The following is a 26898-nucleotide window of genomic DNA, read 5'->3' on the forward strand; positions in this document are numbered from 1 at the left end:
CCAACATTTTTGAGATTTGTTGCATGGGTCAAATTTGAAATGATAACACAATTACCTCAAAACAATAATTCTGCTTGACTTTAACAACTGATATGTTGTCGGTACATAATGCTCTACCTTATTAACATATTGGATGTTTTGAAAATGCCAGTATTTTTATTTTATTCACAACATACAAAGTGTCCCAACTTTTTCGGAATCCGCTTGTACATTACCATAATGGCAATGTAACGTGAAGTGTTTTTTATAATACTATAGTGATGTGCTGAATCCTTCCAGGGCGTGGGAGAAGGACTTAGCCTAGCGAGCCAGACCCGTACAGCAAAAATTCAATTTGCGGTCGCTAGGGGCGTCTAGATTTCTAGGCTAAGAAGGACTACACTAAGACCAAAGGCACTCTTACAATGTAGATACACAAAATACACGATGCAAGTACAACGACAGTACATGTTAGTACACAAGTTATTCCACTGTACCTAATAAGGCAAGTCCACTGTAACAGCCCATTTTCAGGGCCATTTTCATGACACATAGTGCAATTAAAATCAATACAGGTTTAATTACTATGAAAATCTGCAACAAATATCAAACAAAATCCCATATCACCATATCACCATTGCTGGTCTTTACACTTGCAATTACACTTACAGTAATAGCTCTTCAAATTAGTATTTTCTCCCTTTTTGTCAAGAATGCATGTGGTATCTGAAATGCCAATGTCATTCAATGACATGCCATTTCCTCTGTTCAACTTTAAGCTAAATAGCTTGAGTGCAAGACATGTTGGCAGTGAGGTTGCAGAATTCGATCAAGTGAAGAGAAGTGAAGTGAAAGTCCAACTGGGAAACTCCAACTCCCATTGCCATTTTGAGACAGCACTCCGCAGCACACTGCACTGCAAACTGCACACAACGAAATTGCATTTATGTCTCACCCATGCAAGGGGGCAGCCCCCAATGGCACCCCAAGGGAGCAGTGCGGCGGGACGGTACCATGCTCAGGGTACCTCAGTCGTGGAAGAGGATGAGGGAGAGCACTGGTTAATTACTCCCCCCACCAACCTGACGGGTCTGGAGTCGAACCGGCTACAAGTCTGACGCCCTAACCGCTTACCCATCAACACCAATCTATCAGTAATTACAACAGCATACTGTAGGTGGAGAGTAGACCAGATAGCCTCAAATGAAGAACGATATGTTCCAGATGCAAAATAAATTCAGCTTTTAAATTCAGAATAATGATGATTTTGAGTCAACATTACATAATGAGGGCCCTGCCATGGCGCTAACAGTAGGACACTCGTGTACTATGCGGTTGACACGGGTTCAAGTCCGGTGCGGGCCCTTTACCGACCCTTCCCTGTCTATCTCTCCCAACTGACTTCCTGTCTATCCTTCACTGTCCTGACATGAAAAAAAAACAATTAAGTCTTAAAAATCACCCTCCCCCCCCCAAAAAAATATTACATAATTAGTTGTGGCAACCATGTCCTAGATTCTATTCACATGATAGACCAGTATCAAAGCCACACAGAGAACAGAAAAGCCATCAAAATAGAGAAAGAAAAGCCATCACAACTCAAAAATAAAAATGAAAATGCAAAGCAGTGCAGTGTTAGAATACCAGTAAGTTGAAGCACACAGTAGGATCTGTTTAGTTGGTGAGTAGTGCAGACTGACTGTGTGCGTACGTGTTCAGCAGTTATTTAATGGCGTAGCCTACAATATGGGGCTTGATGAGCGAGCTCACGGTTACAGGAGCCTGGATGTGTCGCAGGTTCAGCTGGCTAAATCCTGCGTTCTCGATATATTCCCACGTGGTACGAGTGGTCTCACAGCCATCTCCAAAGTAGTACCTGACAACACAAGACCACAAGGTCAGTTTTATTGACGTTATTTTTTGGTGGTACAACCACAGCTATTGCAAATCTTTTATTGACGTTTTTTTGGTGGTACAACCACAGCTATTGCAAATCTTGTATTATATACGTATATATACATAAATAAATAATTGGACACTAATGTACATTTTCTAATATGGTTTTTAGATAATTCAGTAACAAAAAGAGTACAATGACATGACCATGACCTTGACGTCTGCTACTAAAAAAAATGTCAACGACCCATGGATAGATGATGTCTACCTACAGCTGGTCCAACGGACTGCCTACATATAGCATTTGGCAGACGCTTTTATCCAAAGCGACTCACAATCAAAGACATGGTCACAGCATACATCACTAAGCCCCGGCAGATTTGGGCTTGGATGCCCACTGGGATTCAGGTTTGACTCTAGCCAGGGTAACGCCCCAACCATGCATGGTCCAGTACTGGAGGAATTTGTCAACTGGTCTAAGAGGTCTAACCTGCACCTCAACATTTCCAAGACAAAAGAGCTTATCTTTGATTTCAGACAAAAAGCATTACCAGCTCCCCCCTCAATTATTGGAGGAGAGGAGATTGAAGTGGTGACGGACTATAAATACCTTGGTCTGATTATAGACCACAAGCTGTCATGGGACAGTTGTGCAGATGCAATCTATAAGAAGGGTATAAAAATGTCCTAAGGAAACATAACTTTTTTAATGTTGACAACACAATTTTGGCCTTATTTTTCAAGTCTTTTATTGAAAGTGTTCTCTCCTATGGTATTGTATGCTGGTATGGTCACTCTAAAGTGATGTACAAAAGTAAACTGGGTAAAATTGTTAAAACATGTGGGGCGTCAGCAAAATGAGCTTCATAAACTTTATTAAGATAGATGAACACAGAAAGCGGACAAAGTTTGTACGGACACTACCCACCCCCTCTCAGTTAAGTTCCAAACACTCCCTTCAGGACGCAGGTATAGATACCCCAACATTAGAACGAATAGAGCAAATAACTCCTTCATCCCCATGGCAATTAACAAATTGAACAAGATGTGGGAGATACATTCTTGACATTATGGACTTTCATATTGTGTTAATGGATGCATTTGACCAGTGGTCTGTATTTATTACGTATTTATTTACATAGTAACTTATATGTCTAGCTATTTATTGTGTGTATTTGTTGTACTGTATGTGTTTTTATTGTAGGCCTATATGTGTTTATGCCATTCTGCTGTGCTGTAAGTCAAATTGCCTTTTTAAGGACATGAAATCTTTCAAGTCAAGTCAACCTTACCCCATTTCTCTCTCCCCTACTTGTTACTTGTCATCTCTTCACTACCGCTGTAAAAATAGAGGCATAAAAAGCCCAATGTATTTTTTGTAATAGAAAAGCATACCAGAACGGCTGCATAACATGCTGGAAGAAGAAAGTCCAGGTGGATGGGTCTGCACACACGTGCTCCATGAAGAAGAAGCCACCACCCTGTAACAAGCAAAACACACACACACACACACACACACACACACACACACACACACACACACACACACACACACACACACACACACACACACACACACACACACACACACACACACACACACAAAAAAAAAACAAGATTTAGATAACAGTGCACACACATTGTACATGGTGTGCCATCATCAAATTATCAGTAGAGCATTGTCACATACACAGACGCACACTCACACTAAAAGGAACGCCGTCCCTCCCCACCTCAATAAACCCAGACCCAATAGACCCAAATCTCCAGTAGCTCTCAGTAATCAGGTAGGCCTACTCTGGCACCCTTTGCTCCTGTAGACGCCCGTGTTTATTCTGGCCTACAGGTGAATATATAAGGGCTGTATAATTCAGGAAACAGAGGATATATTTATTTAAAAACGGATATTTACTTATTTTGGATGATTTTAGAAAAAGTTTGATGCTACGGGTAAATTAGGCCTAGGTTGGATTTTCTTAAAAACAGAGTGACTACCTGTCTAGGATTGACCGATGTCCCATTGGGAATTAAGAAAATCGTTGATAAAGGCTTAAGGAGCGTATGTCAGAATGCTTTTCCTGGACTACAGTTCTGCCTTCAATACCATCCACCCAGGTAGGCTGATTGAGAAACTGACAGACCTTGGCCTCCAAACTCCCACCTGAAACTGGATTCTGGACTTCCTTATAGAGAGACCACAGGTGGTGAGAATGGGGGGGGGCGGGTGTCCTCTGAGCTCACAGTCAGTACGGGATCTCCACAAGGATGCAGCCTCAGTCCTAAACTCTTCACACTGTATACCCATGACCTTCTCTCAAGCCATGACAACACCATCATCATCAAATATGCTGATGACACTACCATCCTGGGGCTCATCAAAGAAGGGGACGAGTCAGGATACAGGTCTGTTGTGAACTACATCATTGAATATGGGGAGACAAACGACCTCATCCTCAACACAGACAAGACGAGGGAAATTATAGTGGACTTTAGAAAACATCCTCCTCCCCTACAGCCTCTGCACATTAAAGGGACAGGTGGTGAGGGCTGAAAGTCATAAATTCCTAGGCATGCAAGTAACATCAAACCTGAGCTGGAGTCTGAACACCACCTCCATCGTGAAAAAAGCCCAGCAAAGGCTGTACTTTATTAGGATGCTTAGGAAGACTGGACTGAATTACCACCCTCTTACCCAGGCCTACAGAGGACTTGTAGAGAGCATCCTCACAACAGGCATCACTGTCTGGTATGGCAACATCACTCAGGCCGAAAGGAAGTCTTTGCAACGAATAATCAAGACTGCGGAAAGGATTATAGGCACAGCAGTTCCCTCCATGGACTCCATATATGTACAGCGCAGCCATAGGAGAGCAGAGAGAATCATTAAAGACCCACTCCATCCAGCTAACTCTCTGCTCAAACACAAGAACTGCACATACAAACTGAGACACAGTAGAGCAGACAGCATTCCTACCAGAAAATCAAGGTTTTTCAACAGTTTCTTCCCAGCAACAGTGAGGCTGATGGCAAAAAAGAACATTTGATCCACCTTTTTTATTATTCTTTTGATCTCTTTGATTTTTTTCACTTTTTAATGTATTTTGTCTTCCTATTTTTCTATTTAATTCTAACTTAATTATTGACTCAGAGGGCCTGCGCAAGAGTTCCTATGTGCTTGGACAACTAGTTTATGCACAAGTGGCAAATAAAGTACTTTGAACTTTGAACTTTTGAACTTTAACCACCCCAACCCCGCGCGTAATATCACCTGTGGATATCTATCACGTGTAGATCAGAATTTTAATCCACCAATTTTAATCCACTACCACATGCACTACAGCTAGCCAGAAAACAACTGTCTCGGAGAGGTTTACAATCTACTTACAGGCCGAAGGACTCGTTTCGCCTCTTGTAGTACAACCCCGATGTCGTTGACCGAGCACAGGACCAAAGTGACAACCACCACGTCTACCGATTCATTTGGTACCCCACGCATATCCTCTCCAGTCGCCACCACAAACTTGTCGTAAACAAGGTGGTCATTTTTCTTCATGTTCTTCTGCAGATGTGTCTCGAAGTGCGGGTTAGGGTCTGTGCAGACTATCTTACAGCCCTCCGGGTAGTGCTCAAAGTTAGCCCCACTGCCACAACCGATCTCAAGAATACGCAGTTCGCCATTTGATTTGCGGAATTTCTGTAGAGACCCGAAGAGTTCCCGTTTGTGTTCGTTCATTTCAATGTTATATTTCAAGGTGATATTGTTAATCACATACGGAAACACGCGCTTGTATAGTTTATACAGACCCACCAGTTCCGCAAACTGAAGTGGCAATGTTACGATTTTAAGCACAAGCGTGCACAAGTGCATAAACAACATCTTGTCGTCCTACTGCGAGATGGGTCCCAAAAATAGAGCTGATTTATGCGGATGTGACGCAGCTCCCATTACCCCCCCCCTCTCTCTCTCTCACACACACACACACACACACACACACACACACACACACACACACACACACACACACACACACACACACACACACACACACACACACACACACACAGCTTGCATACCCAAAAACAGAGGAAAAAACTTATTTGTCAAAGGTATTACAGAGCAGCTATCCCAAGGGATGAGGAAGGTAGGGTGTAGTGGGTCTTGTTTTATGTTAGGGTGTAGTGAGTTGCTGTTCTGTGTGAGGCAACCCTCAGTTCAGTAAAGAGTCACACCTGTTAATAGTAACCTGCACAAAAGACACATTGAATCTGCAGAATCAGTCCATAGTACCATCAGTCAATACAACCAAACTAAACTCGCCAATATGGGAAAGACCAAAAAGCTGTCAAAGGATGTCAGGGACAAGATTTTAGAACTCAACAAGGCTATTAAGGAGCAAACTGTTGGTGCATTTCTTCCAAATTTTAGGACAATGATCATCAATCATCAATCTTAGGCCTGTCTGTGGTTCCATTCCAGATTTGACCTTGTGGAGATTCAATAACCAGAAAAACAGAGATAAAGCACCCTAAAACTGTATGGGAAGAGCTAGGAAATGATCTCAAGGCAGCTGGGACCTCAATCACTAAGAAAACTATTGGAAACACTTAATACCACAGCGGATTAAAATCCTGCAGTGCATGTATGGTACCCCTGCTTCAGAAGGAACCTGTTTCCATGACAAATGTGAAAAAACACACAGTGACACAATTCAAATGGGATCAAAATATCATTTCAATTCTGCCATTGGATTAAATGCTAGAAACTTCCTGCAGGTCCCATGAATGCGGAGGATATGACATCACTTACGAGCTCTATGGGGTACCGTCTCTGCCCCTTCCGGGCAGCTCGTGGGGCTAAGGAAGTAAAAAAAATGAACAGCTCTAATGGATAGAGGTGCTTAACTCTCTTCTTTTAAGATTGCTGTGCTCTGATCACTGACTTTGCTGTGCTGGACTGTGCTTCAACTTCTTCCTCCAACCCCAGATTGTGGCAGGACTATTGTCAAAGTGTTGTAATATATTTAACATCAATTCTTGTCCCTGTGTTGTGGTGTGTCTTGGGATTTTCTAGCCTGAGGTGAGCCTAGATAGGCGACATGTGTGGGCTTACTTTAAGGCGGAGTGCTCATAGATTGTACAATCTATGGGAGTAGGTATTACTCCATTCTGTCTGTGTGTAGGCTTTGAAATCTCTATGCAATCTGGGGAAATTCTTAAACGTCAACACTTTATTTTGAGGAGACTGTTGCAGTGTACTTACCTCATTAGGCCTACAGTGGAATAGATGGTGAAATAGCATGTAATACCATGTACTAGAGTAGTGTCTACTTACATCAATGTATCTAGGCCTACATAATACCATAATTCAAATATGAAGGGTGTTCATAATACTTTGCCAAAGTGCTTTTTTTCTCAGGGAGGCAGTCAGTTGGTCTGAGGCCAAACTGCTGAAGAAGTGGATGAATCAGTGGAACATTAGTAAAATATATTACATGTTATTATACCAGTCATCCCAGTTTTGGTGAGTGTTGCCCTTTGCAATCCTGACTTACAGGGGCACATTCTTGCAACCGCTTAGTTACAAGGCGTTGCAAGAATGTGACTGTCCCCCGTAGGTCAGGATTGCAAAGGGCAATAGTCTACTCACCAAAATGTATGGGGTGATAGTGGAGGGTGCCAGGTGTATGTACAGTGACTTATGTATAGCTAACTCTCTGTAGTCCAGAGTTACAGGGGGTAGTCTATGAAGTCAGTTGTTTTCTGGCAGGCAGTCGCTTTTGAGCACAACATCTTCCACCTGAAGGTCTAAATTAGACCCAGCAAATCTACGTCGGTAATGAGAAAAATGTTGCTACAGTTGGGGCTCAGGATTTTTTTTCACTATCACCCCTGTAATTGTTATTAAAGCGTTTTTAAAGAATTTTGGTCAGCGATTAGGTGTAACAGTGTTAGATAAGCAATAAACCACTTGAGTCCGTGGGTCCTGCTCGTCCTGCACCCAATCTTTTTGAGACGGACGTGCATGCTTTTCTCTTTTTTACAATCCCATTATATCCTCAATTGTACCGAATTGGTGACACTCCATCACAATACTACTACACTGACTTCCTCAGAATTAGAAGAGATAGACATTTATGTGTTTTGTTCAGAAACCAGAAAAAGCTGTCCGCGGCCCTGGCTACACGTGTAGGGGTCAGCTCTATGTTCCCACAGCCCATTGGTCCCACAGCCCAAATGGTCCCAGCTTATTCCTGCTGCTCCATGTTCCCACAGTTTTAAGAAATTATTCAAATATAAGCCCTATGCTTTACAACTTCATGTTCCCACATTTTCAAGTAAACTAAAGCCTAGGCCTAAAAATCATGTTAAAAATCTTAGTGATGTGGGACCAATGGGCTGTGGGAACATAGACACTCTCCCAGCTACACCAGTCAGGCAGGGTAGAATTCCAAGAACATGGTTATAAACCTGCTTAAATTCACCTTCAGGAGGTGGTAAGCCCAATGATATACAGGTCGGTGGGTAAGCCTCATAATAGTCTGCAGGTGTCATGTATGAGGATTCCAGGCTCCTCTATTCGGTGATTTACCTCAACCTCAAGGTTAACTTAACCTGGCTTACTAGCTTATTGGAATACTCCTACGCTGTTCGAAGTAAGCTACCGCTCATTTAGACATTTACATGCTGTCTGGAACACACTGATATTATACTCATCTGGTGTACTTGACACTACAAAATAGTTGTGATTTAATATTGAGGTGATATTTTGGCCACAAGGGGGCTCCTTACTCCTCACAATAGGGAGGATGCATGCAGCTCTAGAATTTCTTTGGTACTGACTACTGACCCTTCAGTTGGGTGTTGCAGCAGACATCCAGTGTGGTAAGCCTTTAGAGGTGTGGTATGCAATGTCTTTTCACAGTAACAGCAGACCAGTTACTCTGTGAAGTCACCTGTTGGAAGGAAACTGTAGCATTTATTTTTACTTATTTTACGTTTCACACTTCTGTGTAGTAATTTGTATGACCTTATGCAGTACATGCATAACCCTTCTCCTGTGATTGTCCTGTGCTCGTGTGTTAACACCTATTATTATATGGTTGTGACGTCATCGGTCGAATGCTCCATTCATTTCAACGGGGCTCCCCAACGTTCGCACGTCTGTTATTTTTCGATAACGGACGGGTTGGTCTATAACAGACCGCTGTCAATGGTAACAAGACTTTTCACTGCTAAAGCGACTTTTCAACAAGACTCTAATCAGCTGCTGTGATAGACAACACCTGTTGTCCTGGCTACCTAGCTGTTGCCTAGCGGTGTTCCACAACGGCACTGTTTTGTTTTGCGCAGCAACAATCTTAACATTAAATAGGCCTAAAGAAATGTCCCCGCCATGTGTGAGTCATTTAAGTATATCCATATAATAAGCGGGTTAACTTTCGGCGAGTCGGTCGCTTTGTGGAATAGCAGCACTTCAGAGAGAACAAGACCCCTCCGCTCCGCGTCGGGGTCTAAAGATTCTCTCTGTCGTGCTGCTATTCCACGGTAGCGACCTTCTCGCCGAACGTTAACCCTTACCTAGTGACTTACCATTAGTTGAAATATAGACATGGGGCCCTCCTGAATTGCTTTTGCTGGTATTTTACCTTGCCTGGGTTGACTGTTGGGGGCCCATACAGAGGCAAAAAAAAAATACAAAAAAAATAATCAGATTTGATGGGGCCCTACAATAGGCAAATGCTTAGTCTGCCTATTGGTAAAATCGGCTCTGGGTAACTTTTTGCTTGGCTCTTGCCCGACCAGTAGTTCCACACAGCTTCCTGAGCTCCACTACTAGTGTGTTGAGTGCCACCAGGGGGCTCCAGAGCTCAAACACACAGAGGTCTGGTAGGAACCAGGCTAGGTAACTCTACCATGTAAAACAAATCAGCATAGTACTCTGGAATACTGTGTTGTTATACTGTAAGAAGTAGTTATTAAGATGTCATAAGAACACTCTGGAGACAAAACATAGATGCGTTATCAAAAAAATACACTTTATTGATCAAAAATAGCATACAAAATGGCAACACAATTTCAACACAGTGTGAAACCATGATGCGGGACGCAGCCCATTGTTGATGTTGCATTTCAACAGACAACACCTGGATTCAGTAGTCTTGCCAGAGCCCCTTGACCAAAAGGCTTCCTGATTGGCTGACTTGGTGTGTTTCTCACTCAGAGCTTCTTGCTGATTGGCTGGTATGATCTATTGTTCAATTGTTCAATCTAAGTGTTGTGTTGACTAACTAGTGTGAACTGCTTTTCAGCCCAAGCCTTTTTATGTTGCCAATAGGCTGCTATGGTGGTGTGAGTTTCGGGGAAAGGCTTTATTTTCAGGGGTCACTGTTACAGTGTACTTACCTCATTACATACAGAGGAATAAGTGATGGAATAGGCTAACACAAGTACAACACTAATCATGTTATTATAACATGCATTTGTGTGTATCTACATTGCCATAATGGCAATGTAACATAAAGTGTTTTTATACTTTGCCGATGTGCTGAATTATAGTGTAGAATACTATAGAAGTATAGTCTGATCTGTATAGATCTGGTCAATATATTTTGCGATATATGATTGGATGACACGCGTTCTACTGGCATTCTACGCATCGGTAAGCGGAAGGATGTCTAAGCCTTCGGCTTCCTGCCTATGGCCGAACCACACCCGGGACAATGTCAGTTAACACCCTCCCTCCCACTCAGGTCATATTGCTTAATTCTTCCAGGGTGGGGGAGAAGGACTGCACTAAGACCAAAGGCACTCTTAAAAAGTACATACACAAAATAGACGATGCAAGTACAACGACAGTACATGTTAATACAAAAGTTATTCCACTGTACCTAATGAAGCAAGTACACTGTAACAGTGACCCTTAAAATAGTTAACAGTTTTGGTCAGTCTGGGCCATTTTCATGACACATAGTGCAATTACAATCAATACAGGTTTAATTACTATGAAAATCTGCAACAAATATCATACAAAATCCCATCGCACCACTGCTGGCCTTGTGCTGCAATTACACTTACAGTAATACTGTAACTCTTACTTTCTCCCTTTTTGTCAAGTTGTATCTGAAATGCCATTGCCATTCAATGAAATGCCATTTCCTCCATTCAATTTTAAGCTAAATAGCTTGAGTGCAAGACATGTTGGCAGTGAGGTTGCAGAATTCGATCATAATCAACAACAATCTATCAGTAATTACAGCAGCATACTGTAGGTGGAGAGTAGACCAGAGAGCCTCAAATGAAGAACGCTATGTTCCAGATGCAAAATAAATTGAGTTATTAAATTCAGAATAATGATCATTTTGAGTAAACATTACACAATCAGTTGTGGCAACCATGTCCGACCTAGATTCTATTCACAGAATAGACCAGTATCAAAGCCACACGGAGAACAGAAAAGCTATCAAAATAGAGAAAGAAAAGCCATCACAACTTCAAAATTAAAAAATGAAAAAGCAAAGCGGTGCTGACAAAGAATTACAGGACGAGTTTGGACGTAAGTTAGAATACCAATAACTTGAAGCACACTGTAGGTTCTGTTTAGTTGGTGAGTAGTACAGTGCAGATGTTAAGACTGAGTGTGTGTGTGTGTGTGTGTGTGTGTGTGTGTGTGTGTGTGTGTGTGTGTGTGTGTGTGTGTGTGTGTGTGTGTGTGTGTGTGTGTGTGTGTGCGTGCGTGTGCGTGCGTGTTCAGCAGTTATTTAATGGCGTAGCCTACAATGTGGGGCTTGATGAGCGAGCTCACGGTTACAGGAGCCTGGATGTGTCGCAGGTTCAGCTGGCTAAATCCTGCGTTCTCGATATATTCCCACGTGGTACGAGTGGTCTGACAGCCATCTCCAAAGTAGTACCTGACAACACAAGAACACAAGGTCAGTTTTTATATGGGGGTCATTGATACGTTTTGGTGGTAGGCATCTGGTGGTACAACCACAGCTATTGCAAATCTTGTATTATATAAATAAATGAATAATTTGAAATTAATGTACACTTAATGAATATGTTTTTTTTAGATAATTCAGTATAAACAAGAAAATACAGTTGTGGTCTTAACTGTCAACGACCCATGGATAGATGATGCCTACCTACAGCTGGTCCAACGGACTGCCTACACATAACATTTGGCAGACGCTTTTATCCAAAGCGACTCACAATTAAAGACATAGTAGCCCCATAACGCATGCCCATAATGAACCTCCTGAGGCACGCTCTAATAGTCATTGAAAAGTTAACTACCATAGTACTACAATACTATGACATAACACAGGGCCTTTAGTAATGCACTATTACTTGGTCATTGCCATTCTGGTAACAGCAAATTAATAACGGCGTGTCCTGACGGGATAATAGCATAAATCACTTGTAGACACAAAGTGCACAGGTAATATATGCAGAAGAATAAGTGCAGATACCAAGCAGAATTAGTAGAGACGATTATAATTACTAAACCGCTCTTGCAAAATCTGCCATTGACTGCCATTCTCCAAGAGCAGATTCTTACCCTAATAACACCCACAGGATGGAATGAGCGTGGTCTGTAACATCCTTATCCACGGCTGAAGTGCCCTTGAGCAAGGTATCCAACTCCACAGAGCTCCAGGGGCTGTAACTAATACCCTGTACCCTGTGCCAGTACCTCTTTTAACTTGGCAGATAGATTTGGGCTTGCATGCCCATTGGGATCCAGGTTTGACTCTAGCCAGGGTAATGCCCCAACATTGCCCCATCTCTCTCTCCCCTACTCATTTCCTGTCATCTCTTCACTGCCACTGTCAAAATAAAGGCCTGAAAAGAACAAACAATATATTTTCGTACCAGAACGGCTGCATAACATGCTGGAAGAAGAACGTCCAGGTGGATGGGTCTGCACACACGTGCTCCATGAAGAAGAAGCCACCACCCTGTAACAAGCAAAACACACACACACACACACACACACACACACACACACACACACACACACACACACACACACACACACACACACACACACACACACACACACACACACACACACACACACACACACACACATAAAAAACAACATTTAGGTAACAGTGCACACACATTGTACATGGTGTGCCATCTTCACATTATCAGTATTTCTACACACACATTAATACACACGCACATTCAGTCTAAACATCTGCACTACTCACCAACTAAACAGAACCCTACCGTGTGCTTCAACTTCCTGGTATTCCAACTTACTTCCAAACTCATCCAGTGATTCTTTTTCAGCAACGCTTAGCTATTTCATTTTAGCTTTGAGTTGTGATGGCTTTTCTTTCTCTAATTTGATGGATGTTCTGTTCTCAGTATGGCTTTGATACTGGTCTATCAGGTCTATCTGGTGATCAGGCTCTCTGGCGCTCTTGGCTCCTGTAGTCTCCTGTGTTTATTCAGGCCTACAGGTGAAGATAAGGGCTGTATAATTAACTACCCAGCCTACTAAGGCCTTGCTTAAACGTATGCAAATATATTGATTAAAAAACGGATATTCTATATCCGTTTACATATTTTGATCCCAGTTACTACTAGGCATGTGGATAAAAAGTCACCACTGTGACAGGTGCATTTCAGAGAACTCACGTAAAACAAACACACACAAAAACCTATATATATATATATATATATATATATATATATATATATATATATATATATATATATATCTGTTTAGGGGAGCTAGAATTCAAGCGCATTCAATGTGTAAACAAAAAATATCCATATACTATCTCTCCGCCTCTGCTGTTTGTCCTGGGCTAAAGTTCACTAGGCTTTTGTTCACTGGCTTTTCCAAGCATGGGTAATTCCGGCCAATTTTAACATGCAGTTGTATCACTCACACTACCCTTGAATTGTCAGTAGCCAAAGACGAGTTGTTTCTGTTCATTCATTTCTGACATCCTGGCCAGCTAATGGGGACATGAGTTCATTTACGTATCATTTGAAACATCCCAACGTACATCAAATATCATCCTAAAAGTTACTGTGCTGTAAGGTGCCTGTTGTATAACTGCTGATACTGGCTACGTTACAGTCCCTGGGCCAGTGTGTGCTTTGTGCTTTGTGCTTCGGTGCGTTTTTAAAGTGCCCTTCCTCCATTGGATAGCGTGGATATGAACAGGCAACTTGCTGATTCCAGCAAAGGCTCCATAGCCATGAGGCCACAGCTACCTCACATACAGTAGAAATCTTTACTATAATGTTGCAAGGGTGGTTGTGCACAGGTTGTCACAGCAACAGGAGAGGTGTCAGTTATAGTGGCACTATCACACCATACTATGAATGTCTGTGGGTTTTTTTCCTCCAATGACCATTTACTATGTGTACATGCATGGTGTGTGTACTGTATAGCATACACAATTTTGACACAGTATGATGTGACTTGACTTCACAATGTTGTACACATGCTACAACTGTGCAGTGAATATAAAGTTAAATTATTGAGAAACATGAAGTTTACTGACACCATTATATATTTTTTATATAATTTTGTTAACATTAAGATGCATTCTATGAAAGGCATTATGACACCACACCCTTGTAAAATCAGTGATTAAAGTAAATCAGGTCTTGGCTGAGTTTGCAGTCATATGCAGTTTGGGTAAGAGTTTGGGTAGTAGACCTACTGTGTGCTGTCGCATCTAAATTCTGATAGCTTGACAGTGACAGCACAATCTCAACATCAAAACACTTTTTAAACGACATAACTACCTCTCATATGTCACTGTGTAGTAAATGAGAGATTCTAGTGAATTGCGGCCCTGTGCGTGCAGCCTGCTTCTGTGCGTAATTTCGGAGCGAACATAGGTGAACGGAAGGCATGTTCTACTGCGTAAAAGACGCTTCTGAAAAAATAGGTTTGGAATAGTCGTCTGCATCCTTTAAAATGTTAACACATTACATCTCCTCACGGTGCCATCTCATTACAAAAAAACAGTCAAGTATTTCAGTGATGGTCTTGTGTCTAATCTCGTGTCACATATCCAAACATCAATGGTCGCGTAATGTGCGTAATATGTATCAAGTAAAGACAGTCATCACGTGTAGATCAGAATTTTAATCCACCTGATGGAGCCATATGCACTACAGCTTGCCAGCAAAATAACTGGCTTAGGGAGGTTTACAATGTACTTACAGGTCGAAGGACTCGTTTCGCCTCTTGTAGTACAACCCCGATGTCGTTGACCGAGCACAGGACCAAAGTGACAACCACCACGTCTACCGATTCATCTGGTACCCCACGCAGATCCTCTCCAGTCGCCACCACAAACTTGTCGTAAACAAGGTGGTCATTTTTCGTCATGTTCTTCTGCAGATATGTCTGGAAGTGCGGGTTGGGGTCTGTGCACACTATCTTACAGCCCGCTGGGTAGTGCTCAAAGTTAGCCCCACTGCCACAACCGATCTCAAGAATACGCAGTTCGCCATTTGTTGGGCGGAATTTCCCCAGAGACCTGAAGAGTTCCCGTTTGTGATCGTTCATTTTAAGGTTATAAGCAAAAGTGATATTGTAAACCATAAACGGAAATACGCGTTTGTATAGTTTATACAGACCCACCAATTCCGCAAGCTGAAGTGGCAATGTTAAGATTTTAAGCACTAGCGTGCACAAGTGCATAAACAACATCTTGTTCACCTTAGATACCCCACGAATAGCATGAAACGGATTCGGATTGATAGCAGGTTGAAGGGTAGTTTATTCCTTGGACGTGAGGGCGTGTCGTCAACAATGACCAATCCTGTCAGTCGATGTTATCTTGTTGCATTACAGACATGCCCCGCTAGATGGCAGATGGATATTTGTTATGTAACTCCTAAAATTCCTAGTCATCATCGCCTGTCGGCTGGCCGGCCCAGGCCATAAAGTAATAGGCCACAGTAATTGGCCTTGGGCCCTCGTCAATGGCTCCCATGCGTTGGTCGTCCATTTCAACTCCTTGTAATGTGTAATGTGGTTTTTTTTGCTTTAGAAAAACAGTATTAATATTAATAATTATTATTTTATACTGGCTATTGTGGCTCATTTTTCTATGAAGAACATGAATCTGAAAAAACTTCCACGTCCAAATTCTAGTAAGCATATAGGCCTACTGCTTCTGCGTCCTTAGGTTGCCTGAAATTGGTGGGGGTTTTTTCATCCAAAATCAATATCCAGTATCCGAAAAAAGGTATTATTATAGTATAATCCCACTAATTTGACAACAGCAGCAGTACAAAGTCTACAAAAAAATGTTGTTGACAACCTAAAGAGAAAAAAAATGATGGAAAAAGAGTCAAACCATCTCCAAATTCAGTTGGACAATAAACCAATTATTATTATTATTATTATTATTATTATTATTATTATTATTATTATTATTATTATTATTATTATTATTATTATTAGTAGTAGTAGTAGTAGTAGTATTAGTATTATTATTATTATTATTATTATTAAATACAGATAGCAAAATAGCACCTTTCTGTAATTTCTGCATCTTCATGGATAGTCAATGAATTGGTCAACTGAGTTTAAGTCCTTGGGACATTGTCATGTGTCACAGTATGGAACAGTGGAGTGGTGACGGATTTATTTGGCTAAATCTTTTCTGGCTCCGTTTTGGTGCAAGTAACTGCTTTCTCCAGTTTTATTGCATTTTGGAGCACATAGGCCTACTAAAAAAGGTAATTAACCTCCAGGAATGCCATCAACTAATCAAGCAGTTTCTGTGTTCAACCCCTCGGTATTCCAAGAACCTGGCATAATAAGCCAGGTGAAGTTAGCCTTGAGGTAGTGAGTCATCTATTACAATCTAATAATAGTACTAAATAAATATAAATGTGACATTTCTCAAAGGAAAAGTGTAAATATACCATCACCATGCCATTACCATTAACCATACAAGTCAATTTTGTTGTTTGTCACTGAATCATCATAACATACTTACACTATGTGTATGGGCTTTATGCAAGCTTCACTGGTAACTGTTTGAAAAGGAAAAGGAGTTGTCTAGTATGCCCGCGATCCTGGCCCACAAAAGCCGGGGAGCCTTGTAAGAATAGTAATAAAAGTTCCATAAAAATTACAAGTCTAGGCCTCGGCTCTGGCTGAAACGGCTAAGGCACTGTATACTGTTACGCCAAAAGACCCTGTTTCAATTTTGGCTTGAGGTAATTTCCTGATACTACCACATCTATCTCTCCTTCTCGCTTCCTTTTGACATCTCACACTTTCCTATTGAAATAAAAGCCCCTACAATTTAAAAATAAAATTTAAAATCCCAATTTGTATTAGTTTGACTGGTGCATTTGGGCATGTGCTTTCACTCACAAGTTATATTTTGTCTGTGATTAAGCGTTGCCTGGTTTGGCCCTGCGGTGGCCAACCAATAGGGTACTCGCCTGCCATGTGGCTGACCCAGGTTCGATTCCCGCCCGGGTCCTTTGCCGACCCCTCCCCATCTCTCCAAATTCGCTTCCTGTCCACCTCTCACACTGTCCTATCAAATGAAGTCGAAAAAAATCGCCTGGTTTAGGGAGTATAGAGCACAACATACAGGCCTACTGTGGGTATGTAAGTTTGCCAGCAGGAGTCTCTGTGGTCTTTGGTGCTATGAGATCTCTTTCCCCTTTGCTACCAATGTTGGGCAGTAATGCATTACAAAAGTAATTAATAACTGTAATGCATTACTTTTTGCTGTAATGCAGTAATGTAAGGCATTACAGGGCAAAAATTACAATTACAATGCTAAATAACTCAAGTTACAAATGCATTACAATGACCTGGATTTTAGTGGTATTCAGTGTGGTGGGCCAGAAAGAACCTATTCCTAAACCTGGCAGATTTTAGTCTGCATGCTGCCAAAACACCTCTTGGGCGGGAGGTGAAAAAGTCATGACACATGACCTTGATTTACCCTGTAATAAATTGCCAGATCCATATCTAGGCCTACAGTTCTTTTGGCGAAAGTAACTTAAGAAATGCAAATGTAGTGTAATGCCTTACATTTTAAATATAGTAATATTGTAGTGTAAGGGATTCTTTTTAAAGACAGTAACATGTAATCAGTAATGCATTACAGTTTTTGAGTAACTTGCCCAACACTGTTTGCTACATATAGTAAGTCATTGTCCAAGCCTACAGAATGTATTCTCCTCCTGAAAGCTGAATGAGGCACCACACTGATTTGACAATAGTTTACCACAGTGCAATCTGTTCCTGTGTTTTTTACTGTAATCATACAGCAAACCAAATGTCATCTTTTGGCTCTTAAGTCAGTGGCATATGGCTGTGTGTGTGTGTGTGTGTGTGTGTGTGTGTGTGTGTGTGTGTGTGTGTGTGTGTGTGTGTGTGTGTGTGTGTGTGTGTGTGTGTGTGTGTGTGTGTGTGTGTGTGTGTGTGTGTGTGTGTGTCTGTCTGTCTATCTCTGTGTGTGTGTGTATGCGTGCGTGCGTGTGCATGTGCGTGGGCGCGCGCACGTGCGTGTGTGTGTGTGTGTGCTTGTGCATGCATGTGAGGTGTTTGTTTGTCTGAGAGAGCGCATGACAGCTACGCCGCCACCTGCTGGCAGAGTTTGAAAAAAACTCATGCCCAGCCCCTGTGGTCATACAATGATCCTGCACCAAATTCACTCTAGTTAATCATTTAGTAGTGTGCAGCCGTGGCCTAATGGCTCTGGAGTTGGCTTTTGATTGCTTGCTTTGGTTGTAGGTTTGAATACCACCCTGACTAGAAGGAGGAAGGTGTGGTGTCCCTGCACTTTTATCCATGGAGGAAGTGGTCCTGAGTTCAATGAACTGTACAGTACAACCACTCCCCCGTAATAAGTCAAGTAAGCCCCTTTGTGCTAAGCTAAGTGTAATAAAATTTAATCTTATGGCCCATTTTTTTTTCTAAAAAAGTCTTTCTGTACAATAAATTTGCAGAACTGTAGCTAGATGTAGCTAGATGACTAAATCAAACATTCTCAAATCATACATGCCAATGATATTATCATGTAATTTAAATAACTAATGTTGTTTTGGCAAGATACATCTGTTGGCATTGAAAACTGCTTCGATGGATGTTTATGGCAACAGATCAAAAATATCGATGACTTTCAAATTATTTTGGAGGACAAACCAATAGCATTGTCAGGCAATAATATAAACGCAATGTTATACAATGCTAAAACTTTGTCTATGCTGTTACAGTATATAAACCCAATATCATACAATGCTGAAACTATTGATCTATTATACACATAGGGACAAAAACAGAGCCCTGGCTGGTGCTAAATGATATTAGAAATTATTACTGTTGTGCAACATTAGATAAATGGCCACCAGTGGCAGATTTAGCAATTTGGGGTCCACAAGGCGAATTTAGCTATGGGGGCCTTCAAATCCTTACTTTTAACAAAGGGAAGTGGGCAGCTCGTTTGGGACCCCCTGCAGTTTGCCCAACCTTGCCTCTATTGTAAATCCACCCTGACGGTCACTTATGATTGTCCTCAGAGAGCAATCTTTGCTTTATAAACAAAAGAAAACCCTCTGTAGTAGGCAAGTTGTTATTCAAATGTAGATCTATGGTTGTCAAGATCAATATAATTTAGTAGCAGGCTGTGAAGCATGTAGATGATCTGTAAAGTTTAATTAGTATTATCTGTTTCATCTGAATGCTGTAACATATGAATTTGTCTTTTTCCAATCTCCCTAAGAGATTAAAGAAATGTTGGGTGCAGTTATGATCTTCAGTTTGTAGCACAAAGAAACATAACTGAATGGGTTTGCCTCTATACTATATGTCTTGGTTCTCGTTCGTCTGTACAGTACATTCACACCGTACACTAGCTTATTATTTCTACAAAATCAGGCTTCCAGTATCTCTGCACTGACCAAGCAAGCAAGCAGGACACGCCTCCCGATTTCTGGACACTTCTGGGAAGTGCTGTGCGGGACTCGTTCTCTGACAGATCGAAACCTCAAGCCTCAAGTCGGCTGCTTCACTCAGGATTCCTCTGCTCTGATGACAGGCCTGCTACACAAGCCACTCTCCCTTGCCCGTTGAGACAATTGATTCATTTTGGGGGTGCAGACAGTTTGCTTTCAAAAGTCTTTCTCCTACTTTACACTAAAGAGTGCGACCACTACACTCTGAGGAACTATACTTTCAGTCATCTTTTCACAACTCGATTGTTCCCATACTTTTTCAGCTGTGACACCCTTTTGGACGTCAGGACATTTCTGTGACCCCTTCCTCTCCCGTCATAATCCAAATGGCAAACTTCAAAACAATAATTCATTTTACTGTTTTTATGGCCATTTTAATATGAAGTAATGTCACAGTAAATGTACTGTATTTACTAAAAAGAAGGGGAAAACTTGAAAAACTTGAGAAGATTCCAAGGATGCCACATTGACCGGGGGCCTTTGAGGACAACGGGGATAGTACAAGGTCATTCAAAAATACTCCACTGATTCAATTGTGCAGTGTTTGTTTTCAAGCAAAAGCAATAGTAAATTAGTAAATCTCATGTGAACCCACAAATCCTGACAGTATTAGAAGTTCTCTGGATACTGTATTCAAATACTAGAATGTTGTGAATGTGGAATGAAAAGATCAAGTGGTCACTACCGGGGGTAGGTAAAGCAGCAAATTCTGGGCCCTATGCACAACCGGTTCTGATGCCCCCCACCAACATATCTGCATATATCCAGCTCCGTATGGGCCTCAACATGAGTGGGGCCCTAGAGACTCTTTATATACAGTATATGGACTTTTAGGACTTTATTGATGATAGGACGCTTTGAGAGGTGGACAGGAAGCGAATGGGGAGAGAAACGGGGATGGATCGGCAAAGGACCCGGGCCAGGAATCGAACCTGGGTCGGCTGCACGGCAGACGAGTACCCCACCGGTTGGCCACGGCAGGGCCCTGGGGCCCTAGAGACTCAATCTCACATCACCCCCCTATTACCACACCCTCGATGTATGTGGTGGGCAGCAGGGCTCCCTGCTATTATAGCCTGGTGACACCCACCATCCTGTGTACTCCAACCAAAGATTTTGGCCGCACAGTCGGCTTTCGGTCAGGCTACTGCCATAAAGCTTTGGAAGTAGCAATGCTACACGTTCAGGACTCCCCTGTGCCAACAATTAAAAACTTCCAACTCCTCTTCCAAATGGTGATTCCACAAGAATGCTTATGGCCAGGCCGTGATCCACCTGGTGCACTTTGCATTGTAGGCTACTGACTGCCCCATATATTTTCTATGAAAAGTGATTTCCCTTGCAGCAAGGTGCCGTCCGAGATTTGGAAATCTCCAAGTCTATGCAAATGTCGTGACCATATTGCGAGGCGAGGGTCCAGTAGCTGAGTGAGACCCGGGGGCGGACTGTACAGTGATCCCGTCACAATAACGAACAGTTCGGGGTAACGTTTTAAGTCCATGGGCTTTACTTGTCAATTACATAACTTTTAACAACCAGTGATCTCTAGTAGCCTACATAAGCACACATTTATCTTTTATATAATACAAAAAGTCAACAAATAATGCAGTTTTCCTCTGAGAAAATGAATATATTTTACAACTGTCAGATTCAGTCTTCATATTGACAAGTTAAAATAGTTTTTGTAAAAAAAAAAACATTTCCAAATATTTATACACATTAGATTTTATCACATGACAAAAGTGTTGAAAAGCCTATTATTTTCCATATCATACATTAAATCAGGGATTTTGTGTGTGTCCCAGAAAACTGTGTCAACCATGTCACCAACTGAAAATCCCTCCATAAATCAGCAATGGTTTGGTCATATGGCCAACACCATTAAATGTCATTACCTCTGGATGGTAATGCGAAGACCTTTTGGTAACTTTTGAGTTCACCTCTTCAATATTTTAATCCATACTTTTTGATGGTTTTAGAGAGGGGAAATTGTCTGTCTGTGTTTTCAACGTACAGTATTCCTAAGAACCCGATTTAGAAATTATATTTATGAACATACAACTCACATCTCTTGCAGCCTTCAAGAAACAAGTAAAGACCTTCCTCTTTCGAGAGTATCTACTAGACTAACGCTTGAGCTGGCCTAGTCCCAGGGCAGCCTCTTGACATGATGTCTAGTTTAGTTTGTGTGTGTGTGTGTGTTCTGTATATTTCCTGTGCACTTTGTATTTGTTTGTGATGTTGGCTTGATTATGTCCTCTTTTGAAAGTCGCTTTGGTTATAAAGCGTCTGCCAAATGCAATGTAATGTAATGTAATGTAATACAAATAAAGCCAATAAAAATTTAAATTGATTAAGGTCTTATTGTGAAAGCAGCCCCCAATGGCACCTGAAAGGGAGCAGTGTGGCAGGACGGTACCATGCTTAGGGTACCTCAGTCATGGAGGAGGATGGGGGAGAGCACTGGTTAATTAACCCACCACCACCAACAACAACAACTTCGCAGGTCGAGAGTTGAACGGGCAACCTTTGGGCTACAAGTCTGACGCTTTAACCGCTTACCCATGACTGCCCAGTAGTTGTTTAATAGATGAAAAGCAAGTAATTACACCAGAGGTTCAGGTTCAGTGAGCCCAAGAAAACACTTTTACACATGAATGGCCACCACAAAGTCAAGACCTCAACCTCATTGAGAGTCTTTCACATGTACTGCTTTCCACAGTGTTCAAACATCATGAATACAAGATCTTGTTGAAAATGCAATGAAACACTGGATGGAAATAAATACAAACATTGCAGCTGTTTATTGAAACATTGAAACAACACCAAATGTGCGCTGCTATCAAAGGGAAAATAGCAAACAAAAGCAAAATTATTAGTGTGTTTAACCCTTTTTTTTGGTGGGGACTTTTGTGTATTTGTCTGTGTCTGGTACAAGCCGATATGTTGTGGAGTAAAAATCCACCCGTTGTGCTAGCAAGCACGCAGTCAAATTTGCAGTATTAATTCCACATTTTAAAAGTTGATTCAGCATTTCCTAGAGTGTATTTGGTCCTAGAGTACTCTCTAAGTGTTGAATTAACACTGCATTTTTTTTTTTTACTGTGCATGCTTGCAAGCATGGTTTTTGCCCCTTGTGGTATTGGAGAGAGCCTTCCTTTGCCATGAGTCATTAGGCCATCTACTGACTCCTGATTCACTAACCCAAGTAATGTGATGTGGTCATTTTAAAGAGGCATTCCAGCACTAACAGGATGTAACATCACATAGATATTATAGATTTGTGTACATTGTAGACCTCAGGACTCCACACATAACAGCTGAGGAACGCCAACCATGTGGATTTGTGTCAGTTATTATTGCTCAAGTATTATTATTGCTTTATTATTTGACATACAATACCGTGGAAATCCAAATAGTTGCATCCATCACGGATAGATTTCAAACATAGATAGATGACGTGGAGGCTGCCGTACCATTCTAAGTGGACTTTAACTGTAGATGACATATGGAACTGTCCGTGGTGCTGAAATACTGACAGTGCCAATGCAGTGAGGCATTTGCCCACCCAGAATTAGTAGTAGTTATTATCTGATGAGGGAAGTATTAATTCCTGGTAATGGTCGGGCACTGTGATGCAGTGACCTAGGCCCCCCACAGATGGGCTTGCATGACCACAGTGACCCAGGTCCAAGTCCGGCCTGGGTCATCTGTCAGGCTCAAAAAGCCCTATAGCCTATATATACAGTATAAACAATGCCTGGTTATAGGCCTATACACCATAATATCCAATACCCAACACCTAATACCAGCAATATAGGTATAAATCATAATCAAATTGGGTGAATGGCTATTTTTTGTATATATATTTTCAGTCATGTGCACTAATTTCGCTTTCACTAATATACCAGACTTATGTGCACTCCTTGCATGTTCATATTGGTAGGAATACTCATCCACTTCTTGATGGACAGTTAACTAGGAGTGAAAGACTGAGGACAATTATGTTAATCTAAATTTTCAAGCACACTTAATGTATGACACAAACACAGATTTTTTTGTCGAGAATAACTAATAAAATACTCTGGCATGTTGCAGCAATCCAGTACAGAAACCCAACTGTTATTGGCGAGAGTGCACCTTCCCTATCAAATAGTGCTTCCCAGTTGTGTAACATCTGGGGGGAGAGTCATTGTGCTTTCCTTATTGCAGGCAGGCAGGGACACTTAAGGGCTGCCCCTATCCTCTGCTAGCAGCCGGACGCTCTGCTTCGCTCTGCACCACCATTCTCTTCGTTTCTAGTGGACATTTCCAGACACTCCCTAGCAAACAGAAGCACTTGCTGACACTCCCTAACAATTTGCTGAGAGTCATCAATTATGCAGGCTCGATGCACAGACCAGGAAGAAAGGTAGCGGATAGCGGCAACAATATGGCGACAACCGCAGTTTCTGACGCGTCTTTCCGGCATCGTTAACTGCGTGGCATATGTATACGGAATCTCTTACACCTGGAAAAAAGTAAGTAGGCTGCGACGTTTTGCTGCTGCGGGGCTAGGGTGGCTTTCCGTGTGTTGGCTTGCCGCGTCCGACTGGCTTCGGCACCTGGCCTGTATTGCCGCAGAGCGGACTCACGCGCTCAGCATCTTTTCTGCTTGCAGTCGAATGTAATGCGCGCGCTTACCGTTGGGAGAAAATACGCAGGTAATAACGTCCAAATGGTGGTGTTTTGTTCGTGCTTGTCCGTTATGTGGTCGTAAAACAGCGTCAGAGCATGAGAAAAACAGGTACATTTGGGGTGTTGGCCTTGCATTCTGTTGGCTGACATATCTATGTCGAAATGTAGAATACGCAGATCACGGGGCAGGGAAGTCCAAACCTCAAACTTTAATGCGTTTGAACATTGTTCAGACATAAGGACAGGGTCATCCAAGAGAACCATCCCTCATCCTCACCATTCATTGTCTGCATTTTTTCTCTCCACCCCCAGCCAAAATTGTGCAATAAGACTTCGGCAGTAACTATCTTCCCCCACCCCACCCCGTCATCCCCCACCGTTGCCTCCTGATCAGCACGGACTCGTTATCTCTCTCTCTCTCTCTCTCTCTCTCTCTTGGCTACATCCTCTTTTGTAGGACTTATTTTCATTTCCGTGGAATTGTTGTGATTTTTTTAGTCACTTATTTTACGGAGTATTGCCAAGTGGACTATGAAAGGCGCCATTTAAGATTCCAGACGGCCAGTGTTGTTGGGACGGGGTCTGGTTGGGTTTGGCAGTCCCGTTGCGGAGTGCCGTAGCAGCATACTCAGGTACCGAGAGCGGGTGTGGCTTACCCATTCCATTGCCGTTTTATTTTCGACTTGAAAGAAACACAAGGATAAGAAAATAACGATTGCCTCGCCGCCTGCCCGCACTGCACACACTCGTGGTGCGTTTAACGTTAATAGAGCGGACGTTTGGGATTGACTGACTGACATTACAGTAGCTACCTCCCGCGGAAGCTCCACTGCAGTATTTTTGTATGGAGGTGAGGGCCCAGTACGGGCGGACGCTTTTTCAATCTCTCTATTCTCTATTTTCCTTTTTACGGTAATATTTTACATTGCTTCTCTGTTTTATTGTCTGTCACACACTTGCGCACACATATCCACGGCGGATGAGGTGGTCTCTTGGCACCGCCAGGAGTGCGCAAAACGGGGCAGACGCGGGCTCCGTGGACTAGTGAGGACAGGGAAAGGGCAGTGGGAGAAAAGGGGAAGTGAGGGAGTGATTCTTGAAAGGCGATAAAGAAGTTCCTTACGTCTTCTCGCTCTGCTTCGGCCTCCTCCATCCCTCTCGCTTTCTCGCTCTCGCGCTCTCTCTCAGCTTCAGGCTTCAGCCTCCTCCATCTCTCTCTCTCTCTCTCCCCCCTCTCTTTACTGCATGGCACTGTAGGCCAAGGAAATTTGTACATTGAACTGCCTGCCTGTGTGTGTGTGTGTGTGTGTGTGTGTGTGTGTGTGTGTGTGTGTGTGTGTGTGTGTGTGTGTGTGTGCGCGCGCGCGCGCGCGCGCGCGCTTGTTAGACTGGTGGTCAACTTTCGTTTTCAGTGGCAGAAGGTGAAAATCAGTTCCTTTGTGCATCTGTCTGACGGGTCCAGTGAATTGACTTATGGGGACATAAATCCATCTCTGTGACTCCCATGCTGCATGGTCCGCTAAGTGGATGGCTAGCACTTCATAGGTAGCCATGATGCTGTAGGAGCCATGATGAAGGCACACAGTGGGAAGTGCTGGTCTTTTATGGTGCATTGTTGTACCTAGACTTTATGTGTGTGCAGTGCAGTGCCACATGGGAACTGGTGAGCTACTGTACAATATGTGTCAAAGCAGTAGCTACTATAGGCTTCTGCACTGTTAGCTCAGGAGAGTAAGGCCTTGGGATCTCCTCCAGTTCTCTTCTCTTATTAGCCAACCATATACTGTACGCTATGCTTGTATCCATCTGGCCTATCTATTCATCCACAAATATCCATCACACATGTGCTTTTTTGCAATGCAACTACAACTATGTTGTGGACCTGATTTTTTAAAAGAAAATAATTGAACCTGTGTTGCCGTGGCTTTTTGTGTTCAGGTTTTTAGCAACTACAAGTGTGTTTAATAATCCAGCAAAGTAGCTTTCTATTTATTTTATTTTATTTATGATACATAATTAAACCTGGATTTGGAATTGGATTCATAAGTGCAAAATGGCATACGATTATATATAACAGAATCATAATCAAAATGGGATTTTGAGGAGAGGGGCCTTGTACTGTAGGCCTACTAGTGGCTTCCTTCTTTTTGTTGGTCTAAGATGGCCTGCTTCGCTCTGTCTCTCTGCCTGCTAACAATGTGACTATGCCCTGTGGAAGGAGGGAGGGAGGGAGGGAGGCAGTTTTGCTATGCTGCTCTGTTGTGCTGTGCTGTAATGTGCTGTAGTGTGGTGTGCCGTTCATTGCCGTATGTCGAGCTCAGCTGCTATGCTATGCTATGCTATGCTATGCTATGAGTGGGGGGTTTGTCC

At 42.3% G+C, this 26898-nt stretch overlaps 2 protein-coding genes across 2 annotated transcripts; both read right to left on the reverse strand.

Annotated features, from left to right (window-relative positions):
* Window positions 1–213: 213 nt before the first annotated feature.
* On the reverse strand, window positions 214–5770 carry LOC134462159 (thiol S-methyltransferase TMT1A-like). The gene is made up of 3 exons (XM_063215056.1): window positions 5261–5770; window positions 3271–3356; window positions 214–1855 (listed from the first exon to the last, which is right to left on the reverse strand). The coding sequence occupies exons 1-3, from the start codon at window positions 5750–5752 to the stop codon at window positions 1702–1704; spliced, it is 732 nt and encodes a 243-aa protein (XP_063071126.1). The 5' UTR covers window positions 5753–5770; the 3' UTR covers window positions 214–1701.
* Window positions 5771–9886: 4116 nt separating this feature from the next.
* Window positions 9887–15624, reverse strand: LOC134462160 (thiol S-methyltransferase TMT1A-like). The gene is made up of 3 exons (XM_063215058.1): window positions 15077–15624; window positions 12748–12833; window positions 9887–11783 (listed from the first exon to the last, which is right to left on the reverse strand). Exons 1-3 carry the CDS (start codon window positions 15566–15568, stop codon window positions 11630–11632), a joined length of 732 nt encoding a protein of 243 aa, XP_063071128.1. The 5' UTR covers window positions 15569–15624; the 3' UTR covers window positions 9887–11629.
* Between the last annotated feature and the right edge of the window lie 11274 nt (window positions 15625–26898).

Source organism: Engraulis encrasicolus, chromosome 14, assembly GCF_034702125.1.
Source record: "Engraulis encrasicolus isolate BLACKSEA-1 chromosome 14, IST_EnEncr_1.0, whole genome shotgun sequence".
NCBI classification, from domain to species: domain Eukaryota; kingdom Metazoa; phylum Chordata; class Actinopteri; order Clupeiformes; family Engraulidae; genus Engraulis; species Engraulis encrasicolus.

Bases quoted from the DNA above. Each gene is read 5' to 3' on its own strand.
- LOC134462160 (XM_063215058.1), bottom strand. From the start codon at position 15,568: ATGTTGTTTATGCACTTGTGCACGCTAGTGCTTAAAATCTTAACATTG. The intron at 12,834-15,076 runs GTAAGTACATTG...TGCTTGTTACAG, and splicing joins CGAAACGAGTCCTTCGACCT to GGTGGTGGCTTCTTCTTCAT. The intron at 11,784-12,747 runs GTACGAAAATAT...TTGTGTTGTCAG, and splicing joins CATGTTATGCAGCCGTTCTG to GTACTACTTTGGAGATGGCT.
- LOC134462159 (XM_063215056.1), bottom strand. From the start codon at position 5,752: ATGTTGTTTATGCACTTGTGCACGCTTGTGCTTAAAATCGTAACATTG. The intron at 3,357-5,260 runs GTAAGTAGATTG...TGCTTGTTACAG, and splicing joins CGAAACGAGTCCTTCGGCCT to GGTGGTGGCTTCTTCTTCAT. The intron at 1,856-3,270 runs GTATGCTTTTCT...TTGTGTTGTCAG, and splicing joins CATGTTATGCAGCCGTTCTG to GTACTACTTTGGAGATGGCT.